The 17,413-nt window shown below is 38.5% G+C and overlaps 1 protein-coding gene across 14 annotated transcripts in view; it reads right to left on the reverse strand.

Annotated features, from left to right (window-relative positions):
* CNTNAP2 (contactin associated protein 2) overlaps positions 1-17,413 on the reverse strand; it is a 1,665,145-nt gene that overhangs the window by 128,473 nt on the left and 1,519,259 nt on the right. For all 14 annotated transcript variants that reach the window (XM_073332778.1, XM_073332790.1, XM_073332779.1 and 11 more), the window contains exons 17-18: positions 7,160-7,378; positions 4,967-5,203 (exon numbers count right to left, since the gene is read on the reverse strand). In XM_073332778.1, the coding sequence (XP_073188879.1) occupies positions 4,967-5,203; positions 7,160-7,378 (456 nt within the window). The remainder of the gene's footprint in view (positions 1-4,966; positions 5,204-7,159; positions 7,379-17,413) is intronic.

A 17,413-nucleotide genomic window follows, 5' to 3' on the forward strand; every position in this document is an offset into this window, starting at 1 on the left:
ATGACTTGAGGAGAAAGGTACTATGCAGTGTTAAATCAGGGGGGCTACTTGAACAGGATGTTATTCTCAGTGTAAGGGTAGCAGAATCTAGCCTTAAATAACTAAGTGGTGCACCATTAACCATGTTATCTCTGGCGAACTGAACTCAAATCCTGGCTTAGGTTACAAGGGAAAATGAGCTTGGTTGTCTCATCCTAAATCCCATTTGCACATATAACAAAATCATGTGATAAGGCCACATGACTGTTGGTTTCTGACCAAGCGAGAGCAAGGATTGATATAGCAACAGATAGTAGCAAATTTCCTTGCACAACCATATATCTGGCTTTAGCCAGTGTTGTCAGTCTCTACAGTCTGTATAGCCAGTACAATAAAAGCCACTCACATATCATAAAAAGAAAACATATGACAATGTGTAACTGGTGCTTTTTAAGAACAACAAGGTACGTCAGGCCCTGATGTGACTGTCAAATCATTTATAAAATACTTGTACAATTGTCACTTGCTTATCCATGCAAAAAATAATTAAGCAAAAGATCACAAGATTCAGCTACACATGTACTTAAAAGCAAAAATGATACAGTGATATTCAAAATAGCCCTAGCATTAAAAATTAGAGCTGCTTGATCAAAGGGATATACTTTTCATGAAAATTTTCATGAATATTTCATCCTTTTTTTTTTTTTTAGGGGGGAGGTCATAATTCAAAATGTTTATGAAAAATGTAGTGAAAATTTCATATGTTGGTATTTTCAACCAGCTATATTTAAAATGTTACTAAGGTATAATATTTTGACAGTAGTGAGATGTGGCTGAATAGCTGCGAGGTATAAAAGAGCCACTACTACACTCCAGCAAAGATTATGCAATACATTAAATAATTCTGCCAAAAGCTTATTTCATTGTCATGTACTATTTCTGTATTTTCTCCTAGCATCCAGTGACAACCAAGCCCTATTTCATGGAAAAGGAGCGTATGGTAGAAGACTCCATGAGGTGTCATTAGAAACAAAAGTAGAAGCCAGTTTATTTGAAACCTGGGGAATTTAGCAAAATTTACAAGATGTTCCAGTGTTTCCCTGGATTTACAAGGCATACTGCAAGTTAAATTTACAACGTAAAACTCAATGGGCTGAAACTGAAGTGTTTTAGAGACCTTATTTTCAGCATTGCTTCAGGATTTTTACTGTTCTCTTGTTCATCAGACATTTCCAAATCTATCTGTTTTGTGCCTACATTATCCTTTAACTGTTTGCTTTTGATGCCACCTGGTTGCTTTTATGAAGAACCATTGTGAGGTCACAAATATTGAATTATGTTTGGAGGGAAGAGATGCCGGATTTTCCACACAGATAAGTCAGATTTCAGCACTAACAGAAAAGGAAATTGGTGATGATCAAGTTACAAAATCCACAGCCAATTGGAACTAGGTTGATCTATAAAAGTTGCTGGAAATTTCCCTAAACCAGATCCTGTGTCCAGAGCAGGGAACAGAGAGTCTGGAGTTCTGGGTTTTATTCCCAACTTTGTCAGTGACTCACTCACACTCACTGTGTACCTTGAGCAAATCATTTAGGTCTACATTTTCAAAAAATTGCTTTTGATTTTGGGTGCCCACCTTTGGATACCCAAAGCTTGACTTTCTGAGGTTCTGAGCATGCATAACTCCAACTGAATTAAATGGGAACTGCGGTAGCTCTGAAAATTAGGCCTTAGATATTTAAAACTGAACATCCAAAAGTTGAGGCACCCAAAATCAGAGGCCCTTAAATTGACCTCTGCATTAAACTCTGTATTCCCCAATTCCCTCATCTATAAAATGGAAAAAATATCTTCTAACTTTTTTACATAATTTGACATCCAAAGATCCAAAGAGCTGTATAAACATAAAATATTATTTCAAATACTCCATGGTTTTGGTCAGGTCAGAAATACCAAGGTAAGAAAAATAACAATAACTCTGTTGTTCTTGCTTTTGTTATGGTAGTGCCTATGGACAAACCAAGAAGGAGGGAGCTCCATTGTAACAGGCACCATATAACTTCTCTTATGGCATTTCTATTTTATGTTGTGTCTAAAGTCAGGAAGAAAATATTTTGTTTAGCTCTAGTTTTGACTGAAGCTTTGGGCTGGTTTTCAGTCACTCTGCAGTTGGCCCATCCTTAAAAGAAACAGAAAAAATGTGACAAGTGTTGGAAAAAGAATACCTCTAAAAAGTAAGGTTTCAGAGTAGCAGCCATGTTAGTCTATATCCGCAAAAATAAAAGGAGCACTTTTGGCATCTTAGAGACTAACAAATCCATCCGATGAAGTGAGCTGTAGCTCATGAAAGCTTATGCTCAAATAAATTCGTTAGTCTCTAAGGTGCCACAAGTACTCCTTTTCTTTTTCCTCAAAAGTAAGTTCACTGGAATGTGACAGTGACTATTTTCTGAGTCAATACATATGAACTTTGAAACACTGACATTGTTAAAATTACTTCAGTTTTGTCTCAAAAGGACACACTCTAGGGATAACTCTGTCTCTCTATTAGATTAGTTCTAAATACACACTACCACTCAGAATTGATTGGGATAGAATCCTGGAGCATCCCAGCATACAGAGCGATAGGATATGCCCCCAGCCACACATGGACAAGTGAAGAAACTGAGGACACAGTAATGGGGGTAGCACTTTGTTGTGGGAATGTTAACCCATGTGCTCAGATCCAGATACCAGGCACCTGAGCTCATTGCACAGTGCAGACATAGCTTTGAAGAGAGATTTTGCACCGAGTGTTGGCTGAAAGGGGGTTGAAGCTGTCAGCAAAGAAACAGTCTCCTGCTGTTTGATTCCTGCTTTGTTCAGGGAAACAGTACTCTATATATTCTTTAAAAAAAGAAAAGGAGTACTTGTGGCACCTTAGAGACTAACCAATTTATTTGAGCATAAGCTTTCGTGAGCTACAGCTCACTTCATCGGATGCATACTGTGGAAAATACAGAAGATGTTTTTATACACACAGACCATGAAAAATGGGTGTTTATCACTACAAAAGGTTTTCTCTCCCCCCACCCCACTCTCCTGCTGGTAATAGCTTATCTAAAGTGATCACTCTCCTTACAATGTGTATGATAATCAAGGTGGGCCATTTCCAGCACAAATCCAGGTTTTCTCCCCCCCCCCTTGATTATTTTGTATTTTGTATTCTGTATTTTCCACAGTTTGCATCCGATGAAGTGAGCTGTAGCTCACAAAAGCTTATGCTCAAATAAATTGGTTAGTTTCTAAGGTGCCACAAGTACTCCTTTTCTTTTTGCGAATACAGACTAACACGGCTGTTACTCTGAAACCTATATATTCTTTGTAAATAAACAGGATTGCACTTGAAAGAAACACTTGACTCCATCATCAATTTCTCCTCTTATTGGAAACAACACACAAGATCCCGAATTTTGGCTACCCGCCAGATTAAAAAAGTGGGTAACAATATGATAGACTGATAGAACCATTGGGTTAGAAGGGGACTGCAAGGGCCATCTAGTCTGACTCCTGCCGAGATGCATGATTTGTTGTGTAGGATAGAATAAAGTGAGGATAGATATGGGGTAAAGCACTGGGGAGGAGGGAATTCAACCCATAACCAGGGAGTGCATAAAGAGATCCTGGGGCTGGCCTTTTCTGCTGTAATCTCCATTCATTCATGGCTTGAAGAGAAGGGGAATAGAAAGCACAAACTCTACTGCCTGAGGCCTGCCTTAAAAAAAAAAAATAAGAGTAGTTGTGAAGGAGTTGGGAAACTGAATGTCAAAGGATAGTAGTTATCCCCTATGGACATGATGAACTGCTCAAGGGCAGTGTGATGACTGGTGAATAGACTTGCCTGCAGGATTGCTGATAAGGTGGGTAATTTAAAGGCAGAACACTGTGATAGGCAATTTATGACACCAAAGGTTCCTTAGAATCATGAAAACCATTGAGAAGAGTAACGAATAAATGATCTCAGCTGAAATCACAGACTTAGCGCCACACGATGCAGCTTCTAGAAAGAATTAGGAGACGCAATAGATTGGATGATTTTAGATATTTATAAGACACACATAGTGAAAGAGGGCTATTCAGAGAGATTAGCACCTCATGGAAATGTGATCAAATCTTCAGCAGGGGGTTGCAAAAGAATTTAGTTTTGCCATTATCATTTCCAATCAGAATACACAAACAAAAATAAAAACAAACTTGGAGCTTCATCCCCAATTTTCCTGCAGCGTCTTGGACTTTTTTGGTTTTTTTGTTGTTTGTTTTTTAAATGGTTGGTCGGTATTTCAACATAATGGAAATTCCTCTGATATGAAAGTGATTCATTATAAACCTCGGTTTTCAGGATTTAATTAGTATCTTAGCCATTTCAAATGAATGAAATGGATATATCATCAGTGCTTTATTAGTCATTGTGCCCAATCAAAATGCCCTACAGCTTTACTGTAACTATAAACCTCCCCTTAACCTGGGACACTCAATCTCTAACCCAGAGGAACTTCAACCAAACTCCTGGATCCAGACAACCAAAAATTTGAGGAAGATTGTATTCAAACACTGGCCCCTTGATCTGTAACAGTTACAACCAATACCCTGTACCTAAATCCCTCTGAGTATTAGAAAAGTTCAGTTTTTGTTTGAACTAATAAAACATTATATGTGTTAATAGGAATTTATTACTCAGCAGCTCAGGATAACACCTGACGCTGCTGAGAAGAGTACAGACAATCCTGAAGTTCTTTTCTTCCATGTGTTATTGGATTTAAATAGGAAATGCACATTACCACTAATGTGAGATGTGCAGTAAATCCACCATATATAACTGGTAGAACAGATCCCTGTGAATGTGATAGGTTTGTAAGGAATATTAAGGGATGCACTTGTCATTTGAACAATTAATTTGTGATTCTGTTTTGCTTAGTTGGTTTGGCTTCCACATTTAGACATTTACCTTTTATGCAAAATGGTCCATCATATGCAGTTTTGGAACAGTCACAGGAGTAGCCATTGTATTTCTCGACACATTTACCTCCGTTCTCACAGTACATTCCATAGCTGGTGCAGTGGCCAGAGCAACCAGGTTTCACCCCCAGGGTGACCTTTGCTCTCTCCTCCAAGTCCAGAGTCACCCCATTCATTCTTAAAGAGCGAATGCAACCCAGAAATCCTCTCTGTCCACCTGCAGCACCTGAGAGATAATGCAAAAATAATGAATCGAGAGTTAAACTGCATTATTGCTGCTGTATACCAAATAACCCGCTGAGCTGCCAGCTACAGCTGGTCATATTGTAGGTTGGGATGTCTTTTAAAAGCCTAAAATATTCATTCATTTTTCATTATGCAATCAAATTGCAGTAAGTCTAAGCTTTCAGCCCCATTCTCAGATGGCATAAGGGGTGTAGTTTCATCAGCGGAGGATCTGGCCCTCAGTCTCTTGACTGGGAGACTTAATTTCTTCTTTTTCTTATATATTTTTAAAGATCGTGTTTGGGGTAATAATAGGTTTTATGCTTGAATACATTTTGGATTGCAACATTTTCCTATAGGTTGATGATAATACATAGTAATAATAATGATGATAATCTCTTACATAATTTTACATTTTTTAAAGCAAAGTTTGGGAAGTTGGGAGAGAGGTTTAGGCCGACACTTTCAAACTGCAATAGGAGGCACAGATGCTCAATCATCTCTGAAAATCAGGCTACTTATTTAGTTGTCTAGATATAGATTTTACATGCCCGAAGTAGAGCGATCAAATCTGAAAATGTGGGCCTAAGTGCCTTTCCCAAGCATACATGGCAAGTTGCTAACAGAGAGCCAGTGTTAGAACTCAGTAGTTCAGGCCCACGTTCAATATGCTATTGGGAAATTCAGATTTATGGCACGAGTAGACTTGACCATGGTTATGATTCAGAGAGAAAATCTAGTGCAATCACAGACATTCAATTTTGGTAATACAGTCAAACAATGAACACTTCTAAAGATTTGTAATGTACCACGTAGGACAGACATTTTTGAATCTCAGTGTCTATTGCCTAATTATTGTCTGAATTCCTGCTTATTCTGACCCTCGTCATAACTGCCCACAACTGTGAAAATTTAAATAGATAAAAATCTGAAAAAATGATTAAAACAAACCTGATCAGTTGAAATGATAAGAAAATAAAAATTGAATTCTGCCAAGCCTATTTATAGTTCCGTTTATGCAGCAACAGACTTTTTATTTCAGATCAACTTTAGCAATACCAAAAATGTTAAAGAAGAGACCGAGCTTGTGAATAATGACTGTACAACGGGGACACACATGGCTATTTCCACTCCACTGACAAGATCATATTTACCAAGGTATTGAAGGTTCTGTACATCATTTTAATTTACTTCTGTTGTTGAGCTTTCACTAAGATGTAAGGAAATGAGGTAAAGAATTTTTTTAGAGAGGTAGGGAAGTGCTTCTTTGCTCATCATTTCATGCAAACCTGGTCCTACCTCATGAAACTCACCATGTCTGCATTGTGGAGCCCCAAGAGCTAAAGAAGCATGAACGTTGCTGGAATGGCAGCCTTTTGGTACCCAAAATGCAGTGAAGGCTAGCAACATTTGAAAGTGGCTAGGCAAACAGTGAAATGTGTATTTGTTATATGGTACAGTGTAACTGGCTATTAAAATTCACAAGCAAAAGGTGGGTGATGGGGTGTCAGACTGGAGGGTGAATACGGTAAATGGGGGACGGGAGATCAAATCTCTGTAGGGTGGAGTTGCTATTCATATCAGAGAGACACCAGCTAAACAGTACTACCATAAGCTTCCTTCCCTGCATGGCGTTCCCAGGCCTCTTTCAGTTCCTGGCTGAATAGCTGGGTGGGAGATCCTTTGGGAAAAAATATCTGGAAAAAGGCTGCTTGCCTGCCTGAGGCTTGAGCTACAAATAAGGAAGGAGCAATGATACTAGGGTACCACAGCAGTACTTGTTTCTCTGAACTGGGTCACCTTCCTTCTGTAACCTACATTGCTTTTCAATCTGTACCCTACCATCACTAAGTGCTTCTGGAAAGAAACCTGATATATTACTGTAACTGCCACCAACGTGATGTGGCTGGAATGGAGTAACTAACCATTGAGGCCTGTTATTTCTTCTGCTACTTACCAACATATAACTGGCTATACAGTTCCAATCGTGTGTGGCCTTCCGTTGGCGCCTTCCGTATCTCCTGTGGCAGTTGGTCCACCCGCAGACTGGCCTGCTTGACATTTCTCTCAGCGATGACTCGATGCCATTGGTCATCATTGAGTGGGTTGGGGGATCTGACAATGATCTCCACTGGGCCATTTCCAACATCAAATGAAAAGGACACTTCAATAGCAGCTGAAATACCAGAGGGGAGAAAATCCATCAGAGGTTCAAAGTACGATTGTTTATACCTATTACACAGGAAGCCACCTTGGGACCCATCCTGTAAAATCCTGAGTGCATTCAAATCCCCTGACTTCAATAGAAGCTGATAGTGCTTAGCACTTCTCAGGAGGCCATTATGGAAAATTCCTATGGAATTTAAACAAATTAAACAAATCTGGTTCTACAGAAAATTAACCGGGTTCCATCAAAATTACTGTATAAATATTAGAGCCGGTTGAATAATAGTTCTTTTTTTGATAGAAAATTTGTACATAAAGGAAAAAATAGTGTTTGTGTTGACATTTTCAGCAGGGAATTCAAACTTTTCATTAAAGAAAAATAGCTGTTTCTGGGTTTCAGTTTTCCAAGTAAAAATTATTTTTTTTAGAAGAAAGAGAGTTTCCACAAAAAATTGTTTAACTGAAAGCCTAATTTTCCACGGAAAAAAGTTTTGATGGCAAATTTTCAACTAGACCTAATATATATTTATAGATGGTAGTAATGAATGATGGCCAGGAGTTTTTTAAATTACCCTACAGAATTCTTAGGCGGATTAAATTATATTGGATGGTCCAAAAATGTATAAAGACTTTATAAATTTCTATTATACTTGGTAGGACTTTTCCATCTGGTGTTGCTCAGCAAAGCACACGATTGACACTTATTACTAAGGAGGGCAAAGTGATTAATGAGGAATAGATCACTTCTGACGAGAAACATGATCTCAAATTGTCTGCTATGATTCATCTAGGCTCCCTTTTTACAGTAAAATTATTATATAGTGGCAGAAAACCAGTTCAAAGAATTATCAGAAAATAGATTGCTACTGATAGTATTCACAAAGGAGGATTTAACCTAGATGTAAAGACAACTGGGTTTTCAGTCTATTTCATTTTTTTTAGGTATAAAAGAATCCATGGAAAGCAACTTCTGGCAGCTGTGTCATCCTTTTAAGAGAATTCTTATGCACCATAGGGCTATAAAGGGATCTAGTATAGTTGTGCCTCTCACGTTGTGCATAATTCACTTCCAGCCAGTCTTGCAAAACTTTACTCACCCAGACAGGGAAATTGCTTTTGATGGGCTCGTAAAATATCATTATTACCTATCAGCTGACTAAAAGGAGAACAAATACTTTTTGTGCCCAGGCTAGTACATTTTCATGGTGCTTTTTGCAAGGCTGAATCAAACTGCAGTCATTTTTGTGGTTTGTACCACATCCCAAAAAAGATATTGCATGAATAAGCATTTTTCATAATCATGAATGCTTTTTTAAACAAAATTTGCTGCAAAAATCTTACTTATTTTTGTCCCCCCCCCACCCCCTTTTATGGAAAGAGATAAGTTCTGAAGGAGAATTATACAGGTGTTTAGGTAGTGAAATATCCATCATTCTCAGCTACCTGCAATACTATTTCCTCTTTTGAAGTGACCACCTCTCCTGGCCCCTCAGATCAATCAGTTTGCCTTTGTTTGCTCAGGACTTGGCTACAGAGATTAATAAAAATGTTTTACTCTGATGTGAAGTCTTCAAGTTTCTGGGGGTTTGGGATATAAGGTTAGGGCAAATTAGAAACTAGAACCAAATCTATATAGTCATTAGCATACAGGAAGCATTGCAGCCTGCCTTGAAGAGTGGGTGGCTTTGTCTCCACTGTGCTGCTCTGAAAAAACCACTTCATATCTCTGCACACTGTCTGTCTCCAACTCCTTTAATTGTTTCCGAAAGCGGGCTGTCTGCAAGGCTATAAGACTGAGAACTGCTACGCAGAGTGTTCATCTCATTCTCAGCCACTAGACGGCATTTTTGACATTGCCAGTGGGTGCCTTTGTGAAACCCCATCTAGTATTCAGTCACTGATTCTACTTTAAAAGTCTCTAAAGAGACTCATTTGCTCTCAGTCTTCTGGTTGAAGGCAGCTGCCTTTTTTAAAAGAGATAATTGCAACTAGAAAGGGAGAAAGAGAGAGAGAGGTGGGGTAGGAAGAGATGAAGACATTTCAACCATAACAACCAGACTTGCACAGCTCAGCTTTAATCATGGTTGAAGATCAAGGTCTGCGTAGCAGCCTGAAAGGTTTCTTCTCTGTGATAATAGTATTTAAACACAAGGAAATTCATACTAATTGGAGGAAAATATTAAACTGTGACTTTAAAGCATAAATATACAGGAATAAAATTCATACTGGTTAGTCTTAAATTTTTAATATTTTACCTTGTAACTCGAGAGGGAAAAGAATAAACATCTCAAAACATTGTACTTCTCATAAAAGATTTTTGTTGAGTGTGAAAGGGGAAGAAGCACCAAAGACGTATAGCATCCATAGATTACATTGACATATCCCGAAAACAAATTTAACACAGGCCTCACATAAAATATTGGAGAGTAAATCTGTATGCCAGTTTGCTGGCCTAAGAAAATATGAAGTATATCAATATGTACTTCCTAAAGAATGGATAAAATTGCTCACAGGCTGCATGTTAGTAACTCCTACAAGCAACTTCTACTATTGGTTCTCACAGGATAGCAACATTATTTATCTGTTTTAATAAATTTCTGACTCCACATCCTAGTGTATATAGCAGTCAGAGGAATCTCTGACTAAAAAACAAATAGTATTGGGACTTTAACAGGGATGGGTGAACATGTTTATCCTAGGTTTCAGAGTAACAGCCGTGTTAGTCTGTATTCGCAAAAAGAAAAGGAGTAATTGTGGCACCTTAGAGACTAACCAATTTATTTGAGCATAAGCTTTCGTGAGCTACAGCTCACTTCATCACGAAAGCTTATGCTCAAATAAGTTGGTTAGTCTCTAAGGTGCCACATGTTTATCCTAGACATCTAAAAGACTAGCAATTAACTGATTTTTTTAAAGCAAGTCTCCCTCCCACCATTCCTCTAGCTTGTCCCTGCTGAAAAGTTACATGCTAGAGTTGACTCTCCCTCCCCAAAAACCCACAATGGTTTGGGGCCAAATTCATTGGGGTGACAGTTATTAGAATAGCCATACTAGGTCAGACCAATAGTCCATCTAGCCCAGTATTCTGTCTTCTGTGGCCATTGCCAGATGTTTCAGAGGGAAAGAACAGAACAGAACAGGGCAATTTCTCGTGATCCATCCCCGGTTGTTCATCCCCAGCTTCTGGCAGTTGGAAGATTAGGGACACTCTAAGCATGGGGTTGCATCCATGATGATCTTGGCTAATTGCCACTGATGGACCAATCATCCATGAACTTATATAATTCTTTTTTGAACACAGGTATACTTTTGGCCTTCACAACATCTCATGGCAATGAGTTCCATATGCTGACTGTACATTGTGTGAAGAAATACTTCCTTCTGTTTGTTTTACACCTGCTGTTCCTTAATTTCATCAGGTAACCCCTAGTTCTTGTGTTATGTGAAAGGATAAACAACACTTCCCTAATCATTTTTCTTCACTCCAGTCATGATTTTATAGACCTCCGTCATATTACTCCCCCCTGCCCCAAATCCATAGCTTGTGTTATAAAGCAGGTTAGACTAGATGATTTAGTGGTCCCTTTTGGCCTTAAAATCTATGAATCGATCAGTCTCTCTCTTCACCAGAACACTTTCTGGTTCAGCTCTTATTTCACCATCCTTCTAGCGTGTACCTGCTGAAAAATTCCATTCTAGAGTTCTCTGCTTGATTATATTTGCTATGATGAGACTACCACTAGAGGAAGAGATGCTTACAGATGGCTGGTGTTCACAGGACTGGCAGCTCAGAGAAAGTGGTTTTCAAATGTACGTCATATAGGGGGGAAAAAGGCACTGCAATCCTTTGGTCACACAGATTTTCTGTATGCTCATCTGTCCTGCTTTTCACTGCTCATCCTCACACCTGCTACTTACAGTTCTTCTTTTGCAGTCTGTTTCTCCTAGCTTCTGCTACATTTATAGTAGGGCTGTTGATTAATCGCCGTTAACTCAGGGGATTAACTCAAAAATTAATTGTGATTAAAAAAATTAATCATGATTAATCACAGTTTTAATCGCACTAGTAAACAACAGAATACCAATTGAAATTAATTAACTATTTTGGATGTTTTTCTACATTTTCATATATATTGTATTCTGTGTTGTAATTTAAATCAAAGCGTGTATTATTTTTATTACCAATATTTGCACCATAAAATGATAAACAAAAGAAATAGTATTTTTCTATTCACCTCATAAAAGTACTGTAGTGCAATCTTTGTCATGAAAGTGCAACTTACAATTTTTTTTTTACATAATTGCACTCAAAAACAAAACAATGTAAAACTTCAGAGCCTACAAGTCTTCTCAGTCCTACTTCTTGTTCAGCCAGTCACTAAGACAAACAAGTTTGTTTACATTTACAGGAGATAATGCTGCTGGCTTCTTAATTACAATGTCACCATAAAGTGAGAACAGGCATTTCCACTGTAAGGTATTTATGTGCCAGATATGCTAAACATTCATATGTGCCTTCATGCTTCGGCCACCATTCCAGAGGATATGCTTTCATGCTCATGACGCTCATTAAAAAGAAAAGAGTAATTAAATTTGTGACTGAACTCCTTGGGGGAGAATTGTATGTACCCTACTCTGTTTTACCCGCCTTCTGCCATATATTTCGTGTCTCAAATGATAATCCAGCACATATTCTTTTTAAGAACACTTTCACTGCAGATTTCACAAAATGCAAAGAAGGTATCAATGTGAGATTTCTAAAGATAGCTACAGCACTTGACCCAAGTTTTAAGAATCTGAAGTGCCTTCCAAAATCTGAGAGGGATGAGGTGTGGCACATGCTTTCAGAAGTCTTAAAAGAGCAACACTCCAATGCAGAAACTACAGAAAAGAAAATCAACTTTTTGCTGGTGGCCTCTGGCTCAGATAATGATAATGAAAATGAACATGTGTCGGTCCGCACTGCTTTGGATTGTTATTGAGGAGAACCCATCAGCATTGACACACGTCCCCTGGAATGGTGGCTGAAGCATGAAGGGACATATGAATCTTTAGTGCATCTGGCACGTAAATATCTTGCAACGCCAGCAACAACAGTGCCATGAGAATGCCTGTTCTCACTTTCAGGTGACATTGTAAACAAGAAGTGGGCAGCATTATCTCCTGCAAATACAAACAAACTTATTTGTCTGAGCGATTGGCTGAACAAGAAGTAAGACTGAGTGGCCTTGCAGTCTCTGAAATTTTACATTGTTTTATTTTTGAATGCAGTATTTTTTGTACATAATTCTACATCTGTAAGTTCAACTTTCATGATAAAGAGATTCTACTACTGTACTTGCATTAGTTGAATTGAAAAATACTATTTCTTTTGTTTTTTTACGTGCAAATACTTGTAATAAAAATAAATATAAAGTGAGCACTGTACACTTTGTATTCTGTGTTGTAATTGATATCAACATATTTGAAAATGTAGAAAACATCCAAAAATATTTAAATAAATGGTATTCTATTATTAACAGTGTGATTAATTTTTTTAATCATGCAATTAAACGCAATAAATTTTTTTTGATCGCTTGACAGCCCTAGAATTTTTGACGGTGCTCATTGATGTATTAGATTGACTAAATCAATGGGAATTAAATTTCCAAATGAAATGGTCATTTGAACAAATTAGTGAAAGCTTGTGTCGTTTGACCAAATGACTAAGTTTGCCAGTATGGCTGTACAAAAATCAAAACAGAAACTGGTTTGATCTTCTAGTACCTTGCATCTTGTGTAGTCATTTGCACCTGTATAAAGGCAGAGCAAAGTGGGTATAAAATGCTACTGTTCAGAGTTAGTAGCATCTAGCACACACCTTGCATGGTGTAAACAATTATGTAAGGTAAATGGCAGTGGAATATCAGACCCAGTACCTTCCTAAGCATTCAGAGCTGGCTAACATTTTAGAAAATTTACATCCAGCATGGACACATTCTGATGATAAAATATTGCACCTCTGCAATCAGAAATGAAATGAATTCTGCTAGGTTTATCATTTCTAAGTGATGCCACGATAAACTTATTTTTATAAATACCAGTGAGTTCATTGACAATATACTATTGATTCCTTGTCACACTGAAATTCTTGTTGCCTGGAGAAAGACAGAAAAAAGTCTCTTCCTGAACTAGTAGGTGTTATAAAAAAGTTTACTGAATTGAAAAACTGTCTTTAGTCTTTCTTTGAAAGGTAAAAATTTAAATAGAGATACAATTTTAATATAGTTTTAGCCTCAGAGTTTGGAAAAGGTGATACTATATTATTTACAAGAAAAACACACAATTACATTGTTTGTTTAGGAGATTTACCCCTTAACACCCCATCTATGTTAAAGAAGGTTTATTTAAACCCCTTTGGAAATTCTTCAACCAAATGCCTAAGGCTTCTGAGCTATTCTTTTTATTCATTTATTCTGATAGCATCTTCAGTGTGCATTTTTCACCTTTTTTAGTTATGAATTGTGAAAGTGTTTTACAATACAACAAAACAAATCTCAGAGTGTCATAAATATAAAGGGAAGGGTAAACACTTTAAAATCCCTCCTGGCCAGAGGAAAAACCCTTTCACCTGTAAGGGGTTAAGAAGCTAGGATAACCTCGCTGGCACCTGACCAAAATGACCAATGAGGAGACAAGATACTTTCAAAAGCTGGAGGGAGGGAGAAACAAAGCCTCTCTCTCTCTGTCTGTGTGATGCTTTTGCCGGGGACAGAACAGGAATGGAGTCTTAGAATTTAGTAAGTAATCTAGCTAGATATGTGTTAGATTCTGATTTCTTTAAATGGCTGAGAAAATAAGCTGTGCTGAATGGAATGTAGATTCCTGTTTTTTGTGTCTTTTTGTAACTTAAGGTTTTGCCTAGAGGGATTCTCTATGTTTTGAATCTAATTACCCTGTAAGGTATTTACCATCCTGATTTTACAGAGGTGATTCTTTTTACTTTTTCTTCTATTAAAATTCTTCTTTTAAGAATCTGATTGCTTTTTCATTGTTCTTAAGATCTAAGGGTTTGGGTCAGTGTTCACCTATGCAAAGTGGTGAGGATTTTTATCAAGCCTTTGCCAGGAAAGGGGGTGTAAGGGGGGGAAGATGTTTCCAGATGGGCTCTTTCCCAGTAATATACTGGTTAGACGTTTGGTGGTGGCAGCGATAAAGTACAAGGGCAAAAGGTAAAATAGTTTGTACCCTGGGGAAGTTTTAACCTAAGCTAGTAAAAGTAAGCTTAGGAGGTTTTCATGCAGATTCCCACATCTGTACCCTAGAGTTCAGAGTGGGGAAGGAACCTTGACACAGAGAAAAACAAGAACAAAAAACACTGAACGTTTTATATCAAAGAGCTGTTCAAAAAGCATAAGGGATCTTATACAATTGCAGTCTCTCTATAATATTTTTTGATGATTATGCTTTCCTCTGTTTGAGTTAAACCCTCAGGGCACCTTATTTAATTTGTGGTGTGTACAGTACCTACATCTGATTAATGTAAAATTGCAGTTAAATTACATGTGAGAATGGACAGGGTATTTGATCTGTTAAGAAATGTTGCCCCACTGCAATGAGGAGCTGCTATGTATTTTATGAGGACATGTGTAGGTTGTCACATTAATTGCTTGAAATACAAGTCTGGATTCTATTAAAATCATTTAAATTTAATCTTTAAAAGATGCAATTAACATATTGTCCTTCTTCTGTGCCATTTTAGCTGGTTATTTCTAGAAAGGCATTCACTTATAATGCTGATTCCTTCAAGTGGACAAATTGGCATCAGCTCCAACCCCCCTGTCTATCTGAACGAAACCTGAATATTTGGATCAATCTGAATGATAAATTAAATATGTTACAATCTCTTCCCTCGCCCGTTGTTTTTCTAAGGCTACAACACATGTATCTCACGTATCAAAGAGCCTGATTAAATGGACAGCTGATTTTTTTGTTCCTTCATTACCCCCTATATTTGACAGGACCCTTCTTTCTTAATGGTCTTTGCCCACCTTACTGTCTTTACCTTGAGCCCCTGAAGTGTGTTCTCCTAGTCTTTAGCTCTGTTCTTAGATGTGTGACAAATTGTGGTGTGCATCTGAAGCCATGTACAGCATTTGAGCATAGTGCTGGGAGGCTCACGGCAAAGGTGGTGGTGGTAGCCTGAAGCAGATGGCAGAGAAAATTTGGGGAAGAGTCTAAGTAAAGGCAGGGCCATGCATTTAGTATAAAGGTGGAAAGGGCTGGGGCCAGATGTCTTTTAGTGAAAATAGGTCACTTACTGCTCCGGGATTCAAAGGTTGGCACTTCATTTCTATATGGAAGTCCTAGGGGAGTTAGGTCAACTGCCATTGAAGCCAATGGGAGCTTTTTGAATGAGTTCAATGAGAGATGGATCTGTGAAGGTGCCTGGGATGCAGTGCTGGCCATTTGCGGAGAACACCGGGATCCATATCTCTATCTCACCCGATTCATCCAGTCTGCTGAATGCATGGCTCAGTGTTTGGATGAGACTGGAACATAGATGAGGGCTAGTTGGTTGAAGTTCAATGCAGATAAAATTGAAGTGATGCTTATAGGTTGGGGGAAGGGACTGCAAGATATGGAAAGTATTATCTCTGTCCTTTTTACTGATGCCATTTGTTACCAGAGTTCGCAAGGGGATGCTATTGGATCCAAGCAACAGCATTCAGGGCTGCCCTTTCCCCCCATTTTCATTTGGCGAGGAGATTATGACTGTTTCTTTCAAACACAAACCTTTCAATTACCATCCAGGCTTTTTCCCAGCTCAAAAATGGATTATTGCATTGTGCCCTGCATAAGGTTACCTTAAGACAAGCCAGAAACTTAAGCTAGTGCAGAATGCAGCTGCCCATGTAAGCAGTGTATCACAGCGTGTAAACAAGACATCTGCACCTTAGGATGTTTGTACTGCCTGCCTCTTGATTTCTGGCTGGAGTCTAAGGTGTTGGTTTTGATATAAAAGCCATACATGACCAGGTACATGTAGAGGTGTGAGATCACTTCTCTCCCTGTCCCATGCTATGGCAGATATGATCAGCACAGGCACTCCAGCTGGAGACCTCCTGAGTTAAGAGAGGGGGCTGAGGGCCCTCAGCTTTGACCTATTCTCCCTTGTTGGTATGACTTAACCAGGAGTTGCTGAGCTACAGCTTCTTCATGCAGATGTTTGTGGGGAAGGCAGTTTTACTGAGGACTCAGTTTTATGGTGGTAATTGAAGAGCTGGTTTCCATTTTGGTGAACTGTATTTTTAGTCTGTGCATGGATCGCTGTATTCTGCTACTATCCAATAGTATTGGGCTTAATCTCGTCACTCATAGATTGAGGTGGGGGACTTATGTCACTACAGATATATGAACCTTCATTAGCACTGAGGAGTCAAAAGGACCTCTAGGCTGCGGACAGACTTAAAAACCTGGGGGAAGAGTCAGTTCCAGCAAAGAAATCATAAGATAACAGATTTTCCATCTCTCGCCATCATTTGACTATCCCTCTCCATGTCCCATTAAGGAATTCTGTGTCTTTAAGAAGGATGCAGCATACAGTTAAATTATATTGTACTATTCATCCACCACCACTGATTAATCTGCAGTGTGAAATTGAATCCACCGAGATGCACTGCATTAGCACATAAGAACGTCCCTACTGGGTCTAGCTCAGTATCCTGTCTTCCAACAGTGGCCAGTGCCAGGTATCCCAGAGGGAATGAACAGAACAGGTAATCATCAAGTGATCCATCCCTTGTCGCTCATTCCCAGCTTCTGGCAAACAGAGGCTAGGGACACCATTCCTGCCCATCCTGGCTAATAGCCATTGATGGACCTATCCTCTATGAATTTATCTAGTTCTTTTTTGAATCCTGTTAGTGTCTTGGCCTTCACAAATCGTCTGGCAAGGAGTTCCACAGGTTGACTGTGCGTTGTGTGAAGAAATACTTCCTTTCATTTGTTTTAAACCTGCTGCCTATTAATTTCATTTGGTGACCCCTAGTTCTTGTGTTATGAG

This window comes from Lepidochelys kempii, chromosome 2 (assembly GCF_965140265.1).
Source record: "Lepidochelys kempii isolate rLepKem1 chromosome 2, rLepKem1.hap2, whole genome shotgun sequence".
Classification (NCBI taxonomy): Eukaryota; Metazoa; Chordata; order Testudines; family Cheloniidae; genus Lepidochelys; species Lepidochelys kempii.